At 40.0% G+C, this 24,073-nt stretch overlaps 1 protein-coding gene across 3 annotated transcripts in view; it reads right to left on the bottom strand.

Moving 5' to 3' along the window:
• Positions 1 to 24,073, bottom strand: part of ESR1 (estrogen receptor 1) — a 245,118-nt gene that overhangs the window by 166,237 nt on the left and 54,808 nt on the right. For 2 of the 3 annotated variants that reach the window (XM_004673936.2, XM_004673937.2), the window contains one exon: positions 1,462 to 1,578. In XM_004673936.2, coding sequence (XP_004673993.1) covers positions 1,462 to 1,578 — 117 coding nt within the window. The remainder of the gene's footprint in view (positions 1 to 1,461; positions 1,579 to 24,073) is intronic. The other variant, XM_004673938.1, reaches the window with a different exon arrangement.

The following is a 24,073-nucleotide window of genomic DNA, read 5'->3' as shown; positions in this document are numbered from 1 at the left end:
ACGTTACCTTCAGGAGCTTTTTGTGAGTTTAATTAAGCCTGACTAATTTTCCAACAGTACAAAGAAAGATGAATTCCTTAAATATTTAATCCATTTATGATGCAAAGTATCATTTTCTGAATGTGGCTGTTAAATTCTTGGAATTAATTAGCCTTTGAATTAAAGCTGCTTTTTCAGACACTCAAGACATAGAGTCACAGCTCACACAATGAGTAAACTCAACATTTCATCTGTTCATCAAGAGAATGTTTTCCAAATGCGGCCTTGAAAACCTCAACCTGGGAGGCTCAGCCATGTCCAGGGAGCTGAGCAATCTCACTCCCCTCGCTCCCCAGGCCTGGGTCTGCTCCCCATTCTCCCTGAGTTACATCTCTCTCCATCCAAGTATCAATAGGTCAAAGTTCACTCCACAATTGCGGCTGTGTTTTGTGTTCCCTATCTTACCCCGAGTCTCACCTCCTTCAGAAAGCTTCTCCCCATTCCGGCTGCCTTCACCAAGCTGCCTCTCCTGCCAGCCACCCTCCCCCTGTCTTGCCCTGACTCTGAACACATGCCTGGGACTTTGTCTGAACTGCATGTTTCCTTTGTTCTCTCCCAGCATTTTGAAGGTTGTCCAAAACCGAAGTGTTCCTGGAGACCGAAGTTCCAAAAAGACGAGGGGATTGAGCCATCAGGACACCAGGTTCACAGCGCATCAACAGTCCCTGATACAGACACTGGATCCTCATGTAAGAAAACAGGAAGGCTGGACCCGCGAGGGGACAGAGCCCGTAGGTCCAGCACCCATGCCACAGTGATACAAGCACAATGCCCCTACATGCCCCCTGTCCCTACAAAGACCCTGCATGACTAACGGTCAGGAAGCTCCTGTCTGGCATCTCCATGCCTGGCACAGAGCTCATGCGAGCCGGCTTAATTTTATTGACAGGGGAGCTGCTTTTTTTCTAATTAAAAGTCAAATTCCACAAGGGATGTGAAAGGATCGCAAGATCACAAATTAGTTATTTAGCTCTCATGCTTACAAGTTTCAACTTAAATAGAGCTTATTGTCAGATAATGTTTTCTAGCATCAGCAGCATACACAGTCACCGAAAATAGCTCCAGACCCATTCGCCGGGCGTGGCCTGCTCTTCTGCCACCCCTCCCACACACCTTCAACTTAAAATCATTCTTTACAGTTCTAATATAAAGCACCAATGGCAAATGACAATGCTTAGTTCTATCTGCTACCTGCCTTTTAAATAAAATACATGATAAAAATACTTGTGTGGCAAAGAAAAATCAGGATAGGAAAACAGAATACTAAGCTCCCTTGGTTATGAGAACAGAGACAGCCAGCACTGGTGGTGGACAGGACACCCACTTCGGGGGCCACCCACTGTGGGCCCCCCAGGGCAGGCCCACCCGCTGTGAGGCCCCCCAGGGCAGGCCCACCCGCTGCAGCCCGAGCCAGGCACCTACCGCCTTTCATCATGCCCACTTCATAGCACTTGCGTAGCCGGCAGGCCTGGCAGCTCTTCCTCCTGTTCTTATCAATTGTGCACTGGTTGGTCGCTGGACACATGTAGTCATTGTGCCCTATTGAAAGTAAGAGGACAGTATTAATACACTGCAGGAATCAGCCAGTCAGAGGCCCCAGGTAAGCTGTCCCCAGGTAAGCTGATTCATGTGCCCACGCTCATGAATCAGGCCTTTGACCATGATGGGCAGGGCACTGTGCCGCTTCCTCAGCTTTCATTGCTTCTGTCCAACTTGTGTTTAAAACATGAAAAAAAAAAACTCTTGTGGATTTAATGTCTGCCTCCATATTTGCTTGGGGAGTTGTTTGAGCAAATCACGTTCAGGTCCTAAGCCTACATTTTGGGACACAGTGTTTTATATACAGTCACAAGGTGAAATTTCTCAGCAGATAAGACTTTTAGTTTTTGACCCATGTCACATGTGAAAATTATTGTCAAAACAGATCTATTAGTCCATTCTGACACATAGTTTCACAGTAACCTCTCTTAAGGTATAATACATAGGATATTTAAGTTGATGTTGAAAGATTGCACTGGAGCCCTCCCTGGTGGCACAAGGGGTTAGGACGCAGTACTATGAAACTCTCCACAGCCCCTACAGCACAAGTTCGATCCCCGGCCAGGGAGGTGACCCACATGGTGCGGCAGACCTCTCCTGTCTCACCCACTGCTCCCTCAGTAGAGTATTACAGTAGATCTGCCTGTTCTGCTCCCACCTCTGTCTCTGGTGAGTCTTCTCGCCCCCTGCATCCCAGCTCTTATATGCATAAATAAACAAATCTTTTTTAAAAAAGAAAGAAAGAAAAGCTCACAGGGCATTGATATTTGGGTTGGGGGTGGTAGGTTGGGCTAGTAGCAAAGTTTTGTCCCTAAGTGAGTACATGGCTTACTAGTGAGGACACCATACAATGACTCAACATCTTTAAGTCCCACTTAGCTCCTCTCTACCCTAGAGAAAATAATGGCACCCACCACACAACATTTTAAAAATTAAATTTGAGGACCTAGGGTTTACAGTGCCCTACATAAAAGTACTCAATAGACACTGGTAGTTGTTGCTGCTACTACTTTATTATAATTCTCTTTCTTTTGCCTCTTGTTTATCAATTCTGTTCCACTCAATTACTTCTTTCTCATTGGCTTCTATCAAGGGCAACTCTGAGCGTACTGTATATGCACGCTAACCTACACCTACAGACTAAATATATCAACATACTAGTTTCTACATAACAACCTATTCCACAAACTTGATCAAAACATCAGCTGCTGCCTTCCATCCTGTCTTCTTTTTCAGCTCCACCCCTCAGAGAGATCTATACTTGACATCATGTCTACACTTCCTTTTCCTCCTTTCCTGCACGGCTCAACCCACACCAACCTGTTTTCCACCCTAATTGCCGCCCTCCCTTTCCAGAAAAAAAAAAAAAATTAATTGCCCCACCAAAGCAACTTCTCTGATGTCACCAATGACCCCCATTGTGACATTAACATAAATCTTCAGTCCACATCATACTTAATACTATCAGAAGCTTCTGACAATTCCTTCCTTCCTCTTGAAACATGCTTTCCCCTGAGCTTTCCAAACACAAAATGCTCTCAGCAACTTTTGCTCTCAGTCCATGGTTTTCCAGAGTTGTTTATGATTCCCTTGCCTCAAACCAAGAGTAGCCAGATGCACAGGGCTCAATGCCAGGTTGTCTTCTAGCTACCCATATTCTACAAGAGAATATATCCATGATCTTTATGATCCAAGACCACTACACATAGATGACACAGGGATTTACACTCCCAGCCCAACCCTCTTCCCTCAGCTCCAGAAACATATATCCAGTTAAAGCTGGATTAAAGCCCAATTAAAGCTTCTGCTATAAGGTTTAGAAGTAGCCTCCAATGCTTTATCCCTTGAAAAAAGTCTCACTGAGTATGCAAAATATCCTCAACTTAATAAGCATTGGCATGTTTTTATAGCTCTTGGGGAAATGTCCTAAATTTAGACTCACGGGAGGATATGTTTTAAAACCTATATCCCATTTTCTAAAAGGAGACAGAGTTTAAAATCTGTCCTCTAATTCAGATTCTCTGTCTCGATTTTCTCATTTACTAAGGGCAAGATACAGCGTGAAATGCAATGTTTTAACTCCAGAATTCTTTGTTCTTTATTCAATTTAAGGTCAGTTCCAATTTGAATACGCTGGAGTGGGGACTTGACAAGAAATGTTGATCTCATAAAAGTTGGTTCTTTATCTCTAGGTATACATTATAAAATGTACTGTGTAAACAGGCATCAGATCAAATTAACATCTGCACTATTCTACTGAATAATAGGAACCAACAAACCAGAGAGCAGAGTTAGAAGCCTGAAACTAGCAAGAGACCACACACTGCCTCAAATATCTAGACATAGTTATTATTTTTAGAAGTGTCTTTATTAATAGAGTTGAATTGAGGAAATATTAGAACCAGCAACAAAATTTACACAAGTGTGAGCACTACACAAAAGATACGGTCTATTGGCATCACAAAGAAACTTTTAGATTGGGGTCTCCTGTGGTTTCTATGCAGTACATGTAGATAAATTTTAACTCCTGTTTTAAGATGAAGTTACACTAAATGTCAAAAGAAGATAGCCAATGATCATTTGAACCCAAAACTACTTTGATCCACTTTCTCTCCCCACAACCAGTTGTTTCACAGGCCAAAAGATGGGAGAGCTGAACCAGGTCATAGGCCAGTTGGCTAAATTTTATGTTTGGATTGGCCATTCATTGTAGATGTGTATCTTTATAGAACCAAGTGAAATTCCTGAACTAACATGTTTAACATATAAACTATGTTGGATTTGTACAACTGAATTCATCCCTAAGCCAGAATGAAAAGTTAGATGCGTCACAATGTTCATACCATAAGCCCTTTATGATAAAGTTGGGTATTTTTCTTGCCCAAACTATGTTAAAATTTAAAGAAATGAGAAACATTTAATAGGTAGATATCTGATATAAACCCTTAAAACACAGATTGGGATTTTAGTGGTAAACTTTGTGGCGTATACACATATATATTCATAATATGAAATCCTGAGACTTATATTTAGTTATAATGCAGTGTTACTTCTGTAAAAAGTACAGAAAAATAATAAATAAGGTATCAAAAGTAATTAATTCTTCTTAATCAATCTATTGATGTAAGTCTTCAGCTTACATCAGAAAGTTAACAACAAAGAAGTTTACTTTTCCCCTAATAAATATAACTTGGTAAAGGTATGTTATTAAAACAGTTGATTTGTTTCTTCAAGGAGAAACTTCCTTTTAAATTTTATTTGATCTTGTAAAACAATGCATGAGAACATCCTATTGAGGTAGAGTTAGTTGAAAAAAGCACACACAACTGTGTCAATGAAACATGCAGTCTGGTTTTACTTTTTCTGAAGAGACAGAAGAACTCTGTATTCCTGTGACCAAAGACATCTCAAAGTTCTCTTTGCTTAGGTCAGGATGAAGCACAAAATATTACAGCTGAGGTGAGAGTTTCAGGAGAAATAAACACTATGCTGTGTCTACCAAAACAATAAAAACAAGAAGACTTTGGGCTACATGTAGGCATTTACCCAAAGAATCCAAAATTTAAAAAGATATATGCAACTTCATTTCCCTTTCAACATTATAGATAATAGCCAAGCGTTTCACACAACTCAAGTGCCCACTGACAGAGGTTCAGATAAAGAAGAGGTGGTGTACATACCAGTGGAATACTATTCAGTCATAAAAATGATGAGATCTTGCCATTTGCAACAACATGGATGGACCCAGAGGGTATTGTGTCTAGTGAAATAAGTCAAGAAACACAGCATAATTTCACTCTGATATGAGATAGAAGGAAACAAAACATAAACATTTGGAATATGAGACTAAATTAGTGGTTACCAGAGGAGGGGGAGAGGGCATGGGAAAATAAGATAAAAGGGGTCAACTGTGTAGAGAAGAATGGAACTGGACCCTAAGCGATGAACTTAATGTGGTCCACATGGAGGTTGCTCTATGCTGATACACACCTGAAACACCTATGATGGTATAATGCCATATTGTTTAAGTAAAAAAAAATATTTTAAAAAACTTTGGCTAACATAGGCTTTCTGTAACAGGAAGTGGAAAGGAGAATAAGCAAGTGAATCAGAGTAGCAACCCAGGAGCAGAGACTGATTCATTACTTTGGGCAGAAGAGGGGCTCTCACAGAACTCTTCCCCGTGATCCTCTGGGACTCTTTACTTTCAATTTCCCTTTTCATCTTGTTTTCTTTCTTCCATTGACATTTTTTTTTCATTACCATCACAAACAAAATTTCTATCTGTCACTGCAAAAATAAGCTATATTCAGAGATTCAGAAGAAACAGGAAAATGGCTAGGGGAGGTTGGGGAAGAATGAAACCTCCACGCTTTGTTAGTGGGGAGGTAAGCTGCTGCAGTTCCTCCGACAACAGCGTTTTGGGGGGAAGGGGAATTAAAACTATAACTACCATATGATCCAGCAATTCCACTTCTGGGAATCAAGCAAAGGAAATGAAATCATTATCTCAAAGGGATATCTGCACTTCCAGCAGCTGAGGCAGGGAAACAACCTAAGTGGCCATTGACAGAAAACGGGATAAAGATGTGGGGTGTGTGTGTGTGTTGTGTGTGTGTGTGTGCGTGCACATGCACACATGTATATATAGAACATATATAATGGACTATTATTAAGGTCTTAAAAAGAAAGCCTGTCATTTGAGACAGCATGGAGGAACATGAAGGACATTATGCTTAATGAAAAAAGCCAGACTGAGAAAGATAAATACTGTAAGGTATCACTTATATGCAGAATCTTAAAACAGAAAGGGTTGAACGCATAAAATAGAGTTGGAAAGTGGAACCAGGGACTGGGGAGTGGGAGGAACAGGAGAAGGTTGGCAAAGGGTACATAACTCCCAGTATAAGAGGAATGAGGCGTGAGGATCTGATGAGCAACATGTCAACTCTTGACAACGGTGTTTTTCTAAAAGAGTAGAACTTAAATGTTCTCCCAAGCTAACAAAAAATATCAATATGAGGTGATGGATGTGTGCACTAACTCAATCTTTTACAGCATGTATGTTTATCAAGCCATCATGACATGCACTTTAAAGAGCGGACACATGGGCCTCCTTGGTGGCACAAGGGATTAAAGTGCAGCACTATGAAGCTATCTGCAGCCACTGCAGCAGGAGTTCGATCCCCAGCCAGGGAGGTGACTTACATGGTGCAGCAAACCTTTCCTGACCCACTCACTGCTCCCCTCAGCAGTGTATTTCAGTAGATCTGCCTGTTCTGCTCCCCACTCTGTCTCTGGTGAGTCCTCTCACCCTCACACCTCTGGCCTTGTTCTTGTATGCATAAATAAATATTTCAAAGAATAAATTAAATAAAAGCTGACACACTTGTGAGCAATATCTCAATAAAGAAGAAGAAATAGAAATCAGCAGTAGCACGAGAGGAAATTATTATTGTACATCCTTCCCTTTGTCATGGGCTTCATCAGTACATTCTGGCTGCCACCTCAGACCAGCTCTTTGCATAGCCACTGCCACAGTACCTGCCTTCGACTGTCGCTCATCGTCCTCAAGATGGATGTATCCCAAACAGACTTCTCACTTCATAACTCTGATCTTATCTACTATCACATCTCTGAAGCATGGTTCTCTCTAGAATCTTCTTCACCTAATGCCCACCCCCCACTCCCACCTATTCCCCACCACACACACACATCCATTCATTCAATGAATTTTTCACAGCAAATCAATTTCTTCTGGACACACTGGCACTACCGTAACCTCCATCAGCTCCCACCAGGCTATTGCAAAAGTCCACTAAGCAATCCTGTTCTCCCACTCTTCCCCACCAGTCATGGCCCACCATGTTGGACAGTGTGGTTTTTCTAAAAGCCTCCACCAATGGTGACCACCTGCCTTTGTAGTCTAAGACTCCTCAGAGCTTTAAGGATAAAGTCTAAATGCCCTAAGACAGCACACAAAGTAGCCACAGGTCAGCTGTTCGCTCCCTTCCAGGCTCACCTCTGCACTCTGAATCCCCACCTACTCAGCCTCACCTCTCTATTCAAATACAGCATCTCCTCATCCCTGGGAATTTGCACTTGACTTCCTTGTTGTGTATATATGCTTTCCCTACTCTTGGCCCAAGTGACCCCCACTCATCTCTCAGGTGTATCAATCAAGATATCAAGTCCTCTGAAAACTTTCCTGCCCCTCCAGTGAGACCTAGGTCTTACCCAGTCACAGTGCAAGCTCCATGGACTTTGATTGTTTGTCTGCAACCTCAGGTCATGGTAGACAGAGTAGGGAGCAGAACAGGTGAATCTACTGAAAAACACTGCTGAGGGCAACAGCGGGCAGGTCAGGAGAGGTCTGCTGTGCCATGTGGGTCAGCTCTCTGGCCGGGGATCGAACTCAGGTTTCAGTGGCTGCAGAGAGCTTGACAGTACTGAGACTTAACCCCTTACACCACCAGGGAAGCTCATATCTACATTTTAATATGGTTCATTTTACCAACATGTTTTTTCATAGTTTTAAGAGCCATTGAATTTATACTTCATGATTTTTCTGAAATTGAAGCCTCCAAGGTCAATTGGTAAGTTCTCCCATTCATCTTCCCTTCTTTCATTCAACAGCTGAAGAACAGCCTTAAATATGACTATCTTGGGCCTCTTTTATTGCTCATAGAGAGTTACAAGTCTCATGAATGAATTAACAACATCAAAGTGTTAGCAAAGGAAGAGCACATCTTGACCGAAGGGTTCCCTACACATTAAATAAATGGACTGCTCAGCAAACAAAGCAAAAGTAAAGTAAAAGACTAGAGCTTAATGGTTGAAGATAGAGATGTGAGGACTTGTTTCCAAAAAGTCACATACATCTGAACAGCAGGTCACCTCACTTATATTCTTCCTTGATATAAGTGTGCTGTAGTTGTTTTTTTGTTGTTGTTGTTGTTGTTGTTTTGGTTTTTTGTCTTTACCACTTCCTGACTTGGTGCCTGAATTGTGCTTCCTAACTATTATCCCGAGTTGATGTATTGCAAAGCGTTCCAGAAGCCTGCGACAAAGAGACACATTCAGACATTTAAGTCATGAGCAGAAAAACTTCAATATGTATTATCTCCACTCATATTTTATGGTTTTTTAAATAGATGAGTTCAATAAAGAAATACACAGGACTCTGAGGAGGAAAATGTATTAAAATCAAGGAGTTAGGCAAAAGTCAAGATGAGGAGATTTTACATGCGTAGGAAATAAACACTTTACAGTTCTGAGTATTTAGCTAACTGTTCATATTTTTAAGACATGAAAATGAAAATGAATTTTTAAATTAAAGGTAAATTAACTCTCCAATGTTTGAGCACCTACAAATGAAGTAAAAGCCAATTTTAGCTAATCCTATCTAAAAGCTTCACTGGAGGTCCCAGCAGAACAACATTTATTTTCAAAGTCCTATTCTTTCATACCTGATTGATTCACAAATTTAGCAAACATCTGCAAAGCTTGACTAGTTTTGCAATCTTTTCATTAAAGGGCCTTAGTGAATATTTACATAGAATTAACCATCAGTTATTACTTGAAATAAATGATTTGATGGGCCAAAATAGATATCAAAAATCAGTGTTTCATTCTACATCAGTATATCAATATGTATTTATCATGCAAAATATAGTTTTAAACTTGAAATGCAATCACGGAATCCTATACAATTGACTGAAAGAAAATACAATATTTTTTAGTTATATCAATGAAATATCTTCTTTAAAAGTTAAGGTACAGAAAACATGTCAAAACAGTTTTGAGGCTTGCCCTTAGGGAATAATTAGAAACTGATCATGCATTTTCTCCTTTTTTTAGATTATTTATTTATTTTTGTGTAGAAAAAATAGGGTATAGACCAGAGTGTGGGAGTTAAGAGGGTTCAGTAGAGACAGCGTGGGGAGCAGAGCAAGCAGATATATTGGAACAGACCTGCTGAGGGGAGCAGCAGGGAGACAGGAGAGGTCTGCTGTGCCCTGTGGGTCAGCTCCAGGGCTGGGGATCAAACTCAGGCCTTCATGGTGGGCCTCTGAGGTAGTAGTGGTGAGACTTAACCCCTGGGCTGCCAGGGAGGCCTTAACATGAATTTTCAAAGTTCTGCTATGGTAACTAACAACTACCCTTACCTGAGTGGGAATCTCTAGCCAGTTCCTCCTCAGCCTGTTCATTTCATACCTGTGCTCAACTCCTGTCTGGGAGGCAATTATGTGGTATCATCCTACCAAATGTTCTCTCTACTATGAAAAGTGAGCCTTTGAGGGACTGAGCATGAGGTACTAGGCACTGTATTATAGTTGCATATTACTTAGTCCCCCCATAACTTTATATAAGAGGAATGAATTACATTAATCTCTTTTTATAGATAGAGCTGATATGGCTATGGCATGATATATGAAATTACAGAGACTGTCGCAGACAGCCTGAAGTCCACAGTAGGGTCAGTGTTTGAGTGAGGTCTCTTTCATTCCAGAGATACAGCTCATTCTAATGTCTTCATTCAAATGGCCTTCCAGGAACTACATTTACTTTCCTGAGGCAACAATAGAAGGATTATCTGCAACTTGTTAAACACTAAGCTTTCTTCTTTTTAGAGAACTCATGCGTAAGAAAAGTCAAAAGTGAGGAAATAATAGAACCAATGTTACTACCTTTTATTGAACATATCTGCAAGATAAATACTGCCTAAGATTAGGCCAACATTGAAAGTTTTGGGCAATAAAGTTTGGCTTATACCAAAGGGATGAAATGAAAGCTCTAACTCTCCTGGAGGTGACTGGACAGAGACAAGAAGACTTACCTTTCTTTATACTCTGGAGAAGATATTGGTTTCCTGCTTATCTACATTCATACCAATTCCTGACTCATGAGACATGTTTTAAGTTGATAGTATCACACACATTCATTTACTGTGGCCAAAGGAAAGTGTTTGGGAATTGTTGGGTAGAAGTGAAGAGTGGTCCAAACAGAGATGCCACTAGCAAAAAAGAAAAGAAAGACTGGCAGGGAATTTGTTACAGAAATGAGAATTCTAGTGACCTTTAACAAAAATGGAAGTATATGATTTTCATTTAAAAATCAAGGATTAAATGGGGCATTGAAAATTAAGTCAAGGGAAAAACATCACACTAAAATATGCACTAATCATCTCTGGGTAGTAAAGTAGGGATGCAAAAAGATGTGAAGGAGCCTGGAACAGCTTTACCAAATGTTTGAATCTGAAGGAAGAGGAGGAAGTCAAAGATTCTGGTGATTTATGCCAGCTGTCATGAAAATTGTTCTCATCATTAATTATGAAAAGGACCTTATTTCAGTGGAGTAGAAAGGTGAGGCATGATTTGATGCATGTTGTCTTTGAGAATTCAGTAGCACACCAATAAGCAACTACCCAAAAGACTGTGACAAAAGCAACACTGACTTGCGGAAGTCACATCGAAAGGAAGTTGGAAGCCACATGACCCAGAAATTCCATGTCTTGGGAATACCCCCAAGAACTAAAAGGAAATACTCAGATATTTGTACGCTGGTGTTCATAGCCACATTGTTACAATAGCCAACAGATGAGATAGCAACTTACGGTTCATTGATAGCTAAGTGAATAAACAAAATACGGTGTACACACAAACTGTAAATTCAGTCTGCAAAAAGGGAATTCTAGAATATGCCTAGAATATGGATGCATCGTGAATCAGTTATGTTAAGTGAACTAAGACAAAATACTGTAGGAGACCCTCCAAAGGAGTACCGAGAATAATTAAATTATAGATATAGAAAAACTATGACCAAAAGTAGGGGAAGTGAGGGAGACAGGGGAGAGGCGCTTGCTTATTAGTCGATGAACTAGGAATCTTCCTTTGGAGTGATGAAAAGTTTCTCAAGCAGGACAAGTGTGATGTTGACCAAAAAATATAACTACAGTTAATGTGAGCGAACTGTATACTTAAAGTGACTAAAATGGTAACTTTTCTTTATATTTTAACAAATTTTTATAAGATAAAGTTGGAGGTGAAGGAAGCATCTACATGAGGCAGGCAAATGAGGCACAGCTGTATTGTTTGGCTGGCCTGCTCAGATTTCCTTGCAAGCAACTAGGCCCATGGACAGGTGAGCTGGACTGGCCATGAGCTTCTCCTGGACCAGGGGCCATACCTGGTGATGGAAGTGTTTTGGTTCATCTCTATGTCACCACCTTTGAGTTATGCCACTTGTTACCATGTTACAGAAGCAGAAACAGAACACCTAAAAGACTGGCTAACTCACTCACGGTCACCGAGCACATAAAAGCAGTGCCCTGATTGAAGTCCAGTTTGTCTCACACATAGTCTTGTTCCTCCAAAAGCCCACCCAAGTGGAGTTAATGAAATGGGAACAACTTGACAACTGTTCGACCTAAATATACCTTAAGCTATAACAAATATACTATTAAAATAATAAAGATGTTTTAAATTGTTACAGAAACAATTTCTTAATGTGATTGAAATATTGTATAATTTGGGGGGACATTTCAGAAGTATCAGCACAGTTCTAGAAGCCTCAATTCCTAACACTCCCATGGTTAAGGTGGAGTGAGATTAATCACTCAGAATGTATTCATCAATTAATTACAACATACATTATAAAAATCTAGCTGGAAAACTTCCTATACAATTCTGCATAAGATAAAAAGAAGAATTAGAAAGCAAAGTACTAAAGAAATAAACAAGACATTCATATTCTATGAAAGAACACCTGCAATCTTGTTTGGAAATAAATTCTGACCCTGGAAAGCCAATGCAAGAATCCACAAGCAAAATGCAATACAATTTGGCTATCTTGGTGCACACATTCCTAAAAATCCAGTGAGGATATTCAATGGTTTGATCTATTTCATAACCACAAGTGGCTGAAATGGCATACAAATAAACAGCATTAATCATGCATCCCAGATTTTATTCTTACAGCTAGTCAAGTCTGGGACATCTAATTGATGCCACTTTCACTGGCATTTCATCTTTATTTTTTAAGTGAAACAAAAATATGCTTTGTATCTAAATCTGTTTTCAATGGGTGCGTTTTTAAAGGAATTCTATAAAAGATAACTGTCCTGGGAAGTTCTTTTTCTAAATGAAAATGAAGTAAAGAAGAAATCCTCTAGCAGTCTGCCTTGGTGAGACCTCAGACTACTAAAAATTTTGACCAGGACAGCAGTGACATAATTCTGCTCCTTGTCCTGCTTCGCTTACCATCTGCAAAACCACAATTGTTTTAAGCATCTGGCACAGGATCAAGTCAACAGCTGCAATAAAGGAAAGCATAATGAAAGCTACGGCCACCATCTCATTGTAATACAATATATGGCTTTCAATAATACCTCTTCGGAATCAAATTCTGTCCCTCAGTCCAGAAGAGGACTTTGTGAGACAGATAAGCATCAAACAAAAGAGGAGGAAGATGAGCCAACAAGCGGGATCAGTGCACAAACAGGCAGGGTTCAGTCCTCCCCTAGATTCCTCTCCTTTGGCTCTTCCGTTGTTTCTAGAGAGTTCTCCAAGCTGTCTTCCTACCTGGAATCACTGGAAGTCCAAAAAGTGGTGTCCAAAAGCAACAGAGACCATTTCAAACTATCCTAGTCCAAAGTTGAAGAAGCACCTAAGAGGAAAATGGCCAGCGCAGGAGAGCAAACAAGCCTCAGCGACGAGAGCAGAGTGGAGCTAATGGCCCTGCGCTTCGAGCGACGGCCCAGAACCTTGTCCCTGCTCAAGCGTCTGGGTCATTTCAGGGCTTCCAGAGAGAATGGAAAGAAGGTGTTTACTCCGCGTTAACATGCGTGTGTCACATGCTGCCTCCCGTCCATTCCCTTGCTGACCTTCAAACATCTAGCAGCTCAGTAAGGAGAGGCAAGACTCAGAGGACTCAAGGCTCCCACCGCACAGGCTTAACCCACGAGTTCAGCCACGTGTTGATTGACTTCAAAGGTAAGGAAAGAAACCCAAAGAGCATCTCCGGGTTTTAGAAGTAACCACTGGCCTACTTTCTCAGCTTGAATAACCGTTTCTCCCAGCAAGCGGAAATTAATGCATGCTGGTGTCCATTCATGGTGTGGTCAAAGGACCTTCATGGAAGGGGCTGTTTGAGAAAACCAAGCCAAACCTACAGAGGACAGTTCTGTACTTGGTGACACCCATTTGCATGGCAATTTTGACCAAAAGTGGCATCTCTAATTTCATGCCTTCCATGGTCCTCAGGTTCGGAGAAAGTTCCTTCAGCATGTGTTGCGGGCCATGTGAACATCATTTGCTTCATGAACAGGTGCAGGAAGCAGATGTGGTGTCCAGTCCACGCTGCCTGGGCAGCCAGACAGCCCTGCCCATCATGTCCTGGAGGGAGACTTTCCTCAGAAGAGCCACTTCCCAGCACTTGAACAGGAGTTTCCTCTTCTCTCGAGGGTTCTTGGGCTTCTCAGTCTATGTGCCTGTCCACACCCTATTCTAGCTATTGAAAACAAGATGGGAAAATCAAGAGCCTTCTTTTCCTCCCATCCCCAGAACTGGTGTCAGGAAAGAAAATTGTTACAGGGCAGGGAAAGGGACACTCCAGAATCCCCAAACCTGCCTGCTCTAAATAGGTCTGCCTTCTACTGCATCAGGACAAAACATAATGGAAATAAACTTTAATACAGTTAGTATGCAATATACAAAGGGAAAAGAATATAGTTTTTTTTTTTAAAGATTTGTTTATTATTCATAATAATAAAGAACTGCACTGCGGTACAGGCCAGAGCTCCAGGGGTGGTGAGAGGATTCACCAGAGACAGTGGGGAGCAGAACACTGCTGAGGGGAGCAATGGTTAGGTCAGAAGAGGTCTGCTGCGCCATATGGATCACCTCCAGGGCCAGGGATCGAACCAGCACTGAGGTGGCTGCGGCTAGCTTGCTGTGCTGCATTCTAACCCATTGTGCCACCAGGGAGGGCCAGAATACAGTTTTTAAATCAAGCACCCAAAGTTACCCATCCCCTTGTGGGTCCAGCCAAATAGGATTGGCCCAAAGCAAGACCCAAAAGCCCACCACAAGTCTAAAACACCTTCCAGCAGGGACCCATAGAAAAGGGTCAGAAATAGTCAGACAAGTCTGGGAAGGAAAGAGCATGATCAAAATCAAGATAAAAACTGCCATTGCAAACTTCCCCATGGGCCTCTCACCCATGTCTGTTTCTACCAGTCCAGGACCCAAAAGGCAAGTGCAATTTTTGTATATGTCTCTGTGCTCCACACACCTCCTCCAGGTCTTGGTCTTGCTGTCCCTCCTGCTTCCTTCCCCCCTCCCCACCCCCCAGTCTCCTCTCTGCCTTCCTTACTCAGCTCCACCTTCCTCTAGGTGGGACAGGGAACCTGAAACCTCCCCTTTTCTGGAGGACCACCCTGTCACAAAAAGACTTGACTACTTGGCCTGTACAAGCTTTCAATGTCTTGGCCCCAGGTGCAAAAGGAAAGAGATGAATCTTTCACTCACTGAGGCCCACTCTAGTTCTAAACTTCCATTATTTTCTCATCTCATTCCTCTTTTGCGTGACCTCCTGGGACAGCAGCGTGGTGATTTTTTTAGTGCTTTGCCTCCCTGTATAGTTACTGCACAAAACAAAAGGAATACAGGAGTAAGTTGGGTACATCACCGCATAGGCCTCCTAGTCAAGACTAGTTTCCGTGAGACCCTGGGTGATCCAGGAATCCTCTGTGGCCCTCTGATACCTCCCATGGCTGCGATGAGTCCTTAGAGATAATCTATGTAAACACTCGGTCAACCATGACACTTGATGCAGAAGGTATGACTATGGGCAAATAGTCATTTAAAAACATACACTGCTAGGAAAAAATCCCAGAGAGATTATTCAGTGGGAAAAGCTGGACACAGAATGATGTAGAAAATATGCCAGTCCTGTTCCCAAAATAAACATGTGTGTAACTGTATATGTATGTGTGCAATTTTTGGCAGAAAGAGTTAATAGTGTTTACCTAACAAAAAAGGAAGTATGAATTTAGGTTCAACCAGAGAAAGAAGTTAACTACTATGTACCATCTTGTTCTGGTTAATATATACCCATGTGTGTTTGTTGCTTTGTTTTTGCACATTACAATCCTTTTTATTCTTTTGATCCTTGTTCCCTTTTCCCAAACTATGTTTTGACACAAGCTATGTGACAGCTATCGTCTGACAGATTCCAGGTAGCTCGGGAAAAGCTCTGAAAAATCAGACTTTCCACGCTAACTTATGTTACGACCTCCCTTTTTTGTATAATCGTAATATCAAAATACTCTGAGCAACTTTCAGCTTACAATTGGGTTGCCTCAGCCGCATAAGGCCTGCCTGCCCTGACAAGCAAGCACTGCACCAGGGTGAGAAATTCCTCTGAAGTCAAAAGTGACTTGACAACTGGCTGATCAATAAAAGCAAAAGGGCTGTTTCTGCAAAGTCTCTCACTGCTGGATGGAGGAAAACCGAAATCTTATCATTCTACTATCTCACCTGGCCTTCTATTCAGCTTCTACAGAATTACTCAAACTTCCTACTGTCTGGCCTTTAGATGTGGAAATTCATCCAGGTTGCCTGTTTTAGAGCTAGTCAAGTTTTTTACCTGCTACACGTCAAAGCAATCCACAGCAGTCTTTCTGGCTAGTCTTTTAGGATTCTACTATCTAGTCTTTAGATAAGGAAATTCACCTATGTCTCCTATTTAGAGCAAATTACGCTTTCTACTGTCTGGACCTCAAAGAGAATCACTTAAAACCTTTTAGCAAGTTTCTTCACAGAACTTTTCTGAAACTTGATTTGCAAGAAATTTCCTCTTCCTGCCTCCCAAGATGTCTCAGGTAGAAAAAAACTATCAAATAATAGATAAGGTTCGAAGGACTTTATTTTTATCAAATTTCAGTATAGTAATATTAGTCCTAAACTTTGTGCATCTATATACCTGTCTTTTAACCTTGATTGATTTTAGAATGTTATCATCTCAAGTAAAGGTCAAAACAACCTCAGACCATTCTTAGAAAAAAGGTGATTGTGATCTCAACCCCTTTCATATGCTAATGTCATCCCCTGCCTGCTTGAAATGTATAAAATAAACCTCTGCTGAAGGCAGAGCAGGAAGATTTGCACCCAACCCCGACTCCCCTGTCTTCCTTGCACCCGCTCCTCTCCCCCTCTTGGAATCTCCACACGCCTTCCCATCTTAGGGTCCTGCCTGTGTTGCCTACAGACACCTCAAAAGTTGGAGCTGGCCTCTGACAGTGTTTGATTAAAGAAAACTCAGCTGTTTTATTTGTGTCCATGAATTTTTATAACAGTTTTATTTTGTCCCATCAATCAATATGTAAATATCCAATATTTTTGTCTTTGGCATTTTGACTTGTGTTAGTAAATGTAATTCCTCTAACTCCACCATTTTGCTGTAAGCGGTAGCATATTGTCTTTTGTTATGATTGAGTAGTATTCCACTGTGTGGCTATCCCATAATTTATTAATCCAATCCTTTATCAAGGGATACTTAGATTGCTTCCATGTCCTAGCTATTGCAAGTAATACTGCAATAAACATTGTAGTACACATAATTTTTTTTGGGTGGGGGTTGACAGCTTGCTCATTTTAACAATCAAAAAGAAAAAAAATACAAATATATAACCAATACCAGCTGATCTCAACAGTCTCATTTCTTTTCTTGTGTTATTACCAGCCCATCTGGTAGCTATTTCTCTCTAATCTACAACCCACACACTAAGCAATAAACTTAAGCATCATAACTTTGTTAAGCAAGAGAAAATTATATTTATCTTATAAAGAAAAGGAAAAGGACTTAGTGTGAGCTGAGTTTCTCAACCCTCAAATACTACAGGAAAGAAAAGTAGCAGACTCGCAAATGCAGGTAGAGATGACTTCTTTCATAAAGTCATCATGTGTGTCTGTGGCTCTCCTCCTGGCTGTGGGCAAGGAGCACCCTACTTTCTGTGACCACACCTTCCTCCCTGAGCATGTTGGTCCCCTCTCTACTTGCAGGTAGTCATCATTCTTGTTTATGCTACACCAGGTGAGATACAAAGAGGAATCAAGGCCCCCTGGCAAGCAGAACTAAGCCCAGCTAACTCAATGACCCCACTTCTCTTGCCTGTAAAGAGAGTAAGACAGTGAGTCAGCTTTGGTCAGCCAGCCATCCTCACTTGCAGAGTCCCTTCTAGAAGCTCTTTTTCCCTTAGGGGAGGCAATTGGAAACACTAGTTAAGAGCATGTTCTACAGTCCAACTACTTGGATTCAATATCTCCTTTTGATTTTTACACACTTATATTTCCTTATCTATAAAATAAGAGTAATTGTAGTTCTGGCTTTCTAGACTGTTCTGGAGGATTAAATTAGATAATGTGTATAAAAATGAAACATAGTTTGGTGCAAGGTGAGTACCCATTAAACACTAACTGTTACTATTAAATATTAATCAATGTCCAGGCCAGCAGAGCTCAAACAGCATCTAACAACACCCTCAAACCAACTATCATATCTTAGTATTAAATAATTCTTTTTTAACTTAAGTAGTTCTCCTTTATCATATAAAAGTGTGTGCTAGGCCACACTTAAGCAGTGAAGTGAAAACCATTTAAAACAGTATCCTGTCCAAAATATTCATTCCAATCAGCAGAAGATTGTCAGAGCTGGAGACGATACTAAAGTTTACAAAAACACGCAAAAATGTAAGAAAAATAACTATTTATTCCAGTCTCTTAACAAAATATAACCAAACACCTTTTTAAACAACAAAGAATTATAGTACGCCTAAAAATGAAGAAGTCATAACATGCCTCTTCAAAAAAAGCTGAATTAGCCTAGTGATTCACATTTGGGCTATCAAGCAGATGTGGCCACCTCTCCTATTTAAGATAAAAAGTAGAGTCATCTATAGTCAGAGTAGTCCTGGGCCACAGGGTGAGGGAAGCAGAGGTTGTATAGAAGCATGCATAGAAGCAGGGGAAACTTGTGGAGAAGCTCCAGACAGGCTGAACCCCCAGATAAAGATAACAGTGGAGCAGGAATTCTAGCCCACACTCTCCTTTCCCACCTCCTGGGATAGCTACTTACTTTGTGAAGCAGACTGAAAGCACACAGAATCCAAGTGTTTCATCCCAAGCCCCAGAAAGGAAAGTAATCAAGGGTGACACAAACTTGAGTGGGCCTCCCCCCAACACATCTGCACTAGTATCTGGACTCTCCAGGTCTCTCCCAACCCTCCTCAGCCACTGTAAGACCGGTCTGAGCATATGAAAAGCCAGCAAAGACATAAATAAGTGAGGAAGTAAGAAAATAAATAAATGATAGCTACTAAAAATAACAGTGAAATAGCAAAATAGGAAGACAAAAATATAAACCCACATGAGAATACAGAACTTCAAGATATCATGGCACCCCAACGTGAGACCAACTCCCAGATGCCAAATACAAAAAGAGGGAAGATTATATCTCCCATCAGATAAATAGCTCAGACCAGCTGTAATAAAGAAAATCAAAGATAGGTGAGAACTCAGAAAGGCAAATGAAAGCAATACAAGAGAACTCAGGAAAGCTGATTGAAGAGATACAACAAAATTCAGAAGAACAACTAATGAGTTCAAAAATAACATCCATGAGCAGAAGGTAAAAATATGAACCTCTCAATACGAAAATAGTGGAAATTCAGAAGGTAAAGAGTCCAATAAATAAGACAAGAGCTCTAGAGAAAGCTACAGAAAAATTGATCAATTCAAGGCTTGAATCAGTGACCTCAGAGACAGTATTGCACTAAGGACCCAGGTAGAAGGAAAATGAGAAGTGAAATAACAAGTAAATGAAGAGACAATTTGATGACGACTTGATGCCACTAAGAAAGCCAATGTAGAGATCACAAGTGGGGATCATAGCCCATAGGTCACACAGCCTATTCTAGCGCTTTCTAAACAATTAGGTTGCAAAAAAAAAAAGAATTAGGTTGCCTGAGGAAGAAGCCTTAAAAAGGAATAAGGAGTGAGCTTTGGCTCTTTCTCAGTTCACTTTCCGTACCTGATAACCTCAGTGCACATGTTTGCTGTGTTAATTCTTAGCTGTTGGGCCTGGACTGTTCCTCTAGAGTGGCTGTGATATACTGTTCTCTTCCAGAAGGGGCAGCTGATATTCAGGTAGTGACTTTAGAATTTGCTCAGGAGTATAGTATAAGTGCCTGATCTCTGCTCCAAGAACCCTGCTCTTCTTGGGTGAAAGAAAACTTCTGGTTGGATGTTATCATTGGGTGAGCTTATTAACAGACAATTCTTGACCAGAAACACCTTGACTGATATGTTAGAAGTTACACATAGCGACACACAGAAGCTTGAAGTTTCTCAGTGGGTGGTCAGTACAGCCCAGGATTTGAGACAGAAAGCATCACAAGAGATTTCAATTTTCCTTCTGGTTTTGACAGATGTCACAGAAGCATCTCTCAAGGGATTGTGACAATGCCAATTACACATGCCAATGACGGTCATGTTGAGTCACAATAAATGGTAATGGAATATCTCCCAGGGGAAATATGCCACAGTTCACATCCTCCTCTGTGTAAGACTGACGACTAAGCTATTTTTCATGCCCTGTGTATGCCTATAGATTCTGCTGTAGTAAGTACAATTTTGAAGCATCTTAATGAAGGAGGTTGTGAAGTTAAATGATGCCTATAGTGAAGTCTACAGTCATTTGCTTTGTTTAATAAGCCAGTACTTTTCTTTACACACACACAGACACACACACACACAGACACACACACACAAATGTGTATTCCAAAGAAAGAAGAGAGACAGAAATTCTATTCAAGAAAATAAAAAGAAAACTTCCTAAAGAAAAACTTCCTAAAACTGGGGAAGTAATTGAATATGCAAGTTCATGAAACTAAAAGAATACCTAATTACCTAAATAAAATAAGTCTTACACCAAGATAGCAGTGAAACCAACAAGAAAAGAAAGAATACTAAAGTCATGGGGACGGAGAGGGGAACAGGTAGTGTATATATATGTATATTCCCATCAGATATCTCAGCAGAAGCTCTATAGACAAGGAGAGAATGAAATAATGCATTCAAAATATTCAAAAATAAAAACTGCTAGCCAAGAATACTATATCCTGCAAGACTCACTTTTGGACTTAAGAGAGAAATAAATGTCTTCCCAAACAAACAAAAGTCAAAGAAGTTTGCAAACTCTAGCCCTCACCTATAAGAAATATTTAAAGGAGCACTCTTATCACAATTAAAGTGAAGAAAGTCCACCAAAAAAATTAAATGCGGGAAGAAATAGAACCAGACAATTAAAGATAACTTGGCTTAGCAAATCTCCATATATCAGTAATCACTCTAAATATGTGAATTAAATTCACCAATCAAAAGGCAGAGAGTGGGTGCTTCTATTTCAAAACAAAACCCAACTTTCTCCTGCTTCCAGGAGACCCATCTTAATATGCACAAAATGAAGGGACACCAAAATACATAACTACTGACAAACCTAATACAAACATTGCTTTAAAAAAAAAAAAAAAACAACATACTAGTGGTAGGGGACTTCAACAAACCCTTACTTATCAATGGATAAGTCAACTAGACAAAAAATGAACAGTTAAAAAAAAAGGAGCCTTAAACAAGAAATTAGAAATGTTTAATCTATTAGATATTTATAGGGCACTACATACACAAAAAGATTGAGTACATAGTCTTCTCAGGTACACATGGAATGTTACCCAGGACAGATCACATGTTAGATCATGAAACAAGTGTCAATTATGAAGATTGAAATCTTTTTTTTAAAAAAAAAATAACTTATTTATTTACACATAGAAGAACTGGGGTATAGGTTAAAGGTATGGAAAGTGAGAATTCGCCAGAGACAGAGTGGGGAGCAGAACAGACAGATCTACTGAAATATACTGCTGAGGGGAGCAGTGGTCCAGACCAGAGAGGTCTGCTACACAATGTGAGTTAGCTTGAGGGCCAGGGATCAAACTTAATGGCTGGCAATAGCTTAATAACTGTGGATTTGGCTTTATATCCTACAAGTGGTGAGATATAGTCTTTCCACCCCTATTTAAGTATGAGGTGTTTATCATTAATGGATGCTGAATGCTATTAAATGCCTTCTGTTCATTAGTTGATATGATCATGATTTGTGTTTTTCCTTTTGTTGATAGGGTGAATTAAATTGATTGCATATGTTGATTCATTCTTACATCCAAGAAATAAATCCCACTTGTTCATGATGCATGATTCTTTAAATATACTGTTGAACTTTGTTTGTTTATGGATTGTTGAGTGTTTTTATATCTGTGTTCATCAGGGGCATTGCCAAGTTCACAGTTAGTATCATACTCAGTGGGAGAAACTGAAAGTCTTTCCTTTAAGATTAGGTGAACAGAAGGATTTCGCTCTCACCACTACTATTCAATGTAGTACTAGAAGTCCTATCTAGATCAATTAGGCAAAGGAACAATATAAATGGAACCCAAAATGGAAAAGAAGAAGTAAAACTATCACTATTGGTAGAGACATGATAATATACATAAAAAACCCTGAGTACTCCACTAAAAAAAAAAAAAACAAATTTTTAGATATATAAACCAGTTCAGTAAGGTGACTGTCTACAAAATAAATATATAAAAGTCTGTCATATTCTTATATGCAAATAATAAACCTAGAACATAAAGAAATCAAGATAAGAAGCCCATTAACAATAGCATCAAAAAGTATTAAATACCTATAAATAAACCTAACAAATAAGGTGAAAGACGTACTCAATGAAAACTGTTAGAGACATTATTAACAAATACAGAAGACACAGGAAATGAAAAGATATTACCTGCTTATGGATTGGAAAATTACCATTGTTAAAATGTCCAACATAATATACAGATTCAACACAATCCCTATCACAGCTTTAATGGAATTCTTCAAGAAATTGAACATTATTGAAATTCATTTGGAACCACAAAGCAAATATGGAACCACAAGATTGCAAAGCCATCTTGACAACAAATAACACTTCCAGACCTCACAAACCATTGAAATTCCAGAAATAAACCCAAATTTCTGTGGATTAACAATTTATAACAAAGGAGCGAAGAGTGTACAATGAGAAGGGAAATTCCTTTCAAAAAATGGTGCTGGAAAAACTGCACAACCAGAAGCAGAGAAATAAAACTAGACTACTCTCAAACTGTCCACAAAAATCAACTCAAAATGGATTAAAGACTTGAATGTAAGACCCAAATGCATAAAATACAGAGAAGAAACTACATCAAAACAACCAACATTGGCTCCAGGGGTAACTTTGGGAACTCAACTCCAACAGCAAGGAAAACAAAAGCAAAGTAAAAGAATAGAGCTACATCAAGCTAAAGAAAAATTGAACCGTGAAAGAAACTATTGTTAAAACAAAGGGACCCTATGGAATGGAAGAATGACTAGCACATCATACATCTGACAAGGGACTGATACCCAAGATCTGCAAAGAACTCATGGAACTCAACAAAAGTAAGTAAATAATCCAATTTAAAATAAATAGACAGAGAGCTAAATAGACATTTCTCAAAAAAAGGCATACAGATGGCCAAGGGGCACATGAAAAAATGTTTAACATCACCAATCAGCAGGGAAATGCACATGGAAACCACAGTATCTCACATCTATGAAGATGGTTTATACTGAAACTACTAGAAATAAATGTTGGTAGAATATGTAGGAAAAGGAACCCTGGTACACTGCTGATGGGAATGCAGACTGATGCAGCCTCCAAGGAAAACAGTATGCAGGTTTATCAAAATATTAAAAGTAGATGTATCAGATGCTCCAGCAACTCCCCTCCTAGGCAGCTACCTAAAGAATACAAAATCACTAATTTAAAAGGATACACGTACTCCTATGATCACTACAGTGCTATGTACAATCGTCTAGTTGTGGAAACACACTAAGTGCCCAAAAACACAAGAGTAGTTCCATTGTGGTATAGATACACAATGGAAAACTACTCACCTATAAATAAAGATGAATTCTTTTAATCTGGAATAAATGGGTGTAACCAGAGGGAATAACACTAAGTTAAATGAGTCAGAAGGAGAAAAGCAAGTACCAGATGAGTTTACTTATAAGTGGAATACAGAAAGGAAACTAAAAGAAAAAAACTAAACCAAAATAATCCTCAGAAATATAACTTCAGAATTGAGGTTGCCAGAAAGGAAGGGATTATGGTGGTGGAAACAGAGAAGTGGACCCAGTGGCCTAAGGTAAAGGAGGATTGATAAAGAAATAGGGGTTTTTGGGCTCTCCCTGGTGGCGCAACGGGTTGAAGCACCACATTATGAAGCCACCACAGCATGAGTTCGATCCCTGGCCTGGGAGCTGATCCACACGGCATGGCAGACCTCTTCTGACCCACCTACTGCTCCCTCAGCAGT

The sequence above is a fragment of the Condylura cristata genome, unplaced genomic scaffold (genome assembly GCF_000260355.1).
Source record: "Condylura cristata isolate star-nosed mole 26May11 unplaced genomic scaffold, ConCri1.0 scaffold00001, whole genome shotgun sequence".
In the NCBI taxonomy this organism is placed as follows: domain Eukaryota; kingdom Metazoa; phylum Chordata; class Mammalia; order Eulipotyphla; family Talpidae; genus Condylura; species Condylura cristata.
Note: the sequence above shows the minus strand (reverse complement) of the source record. Positions and strands in the feature narration are given on the sequence as shown.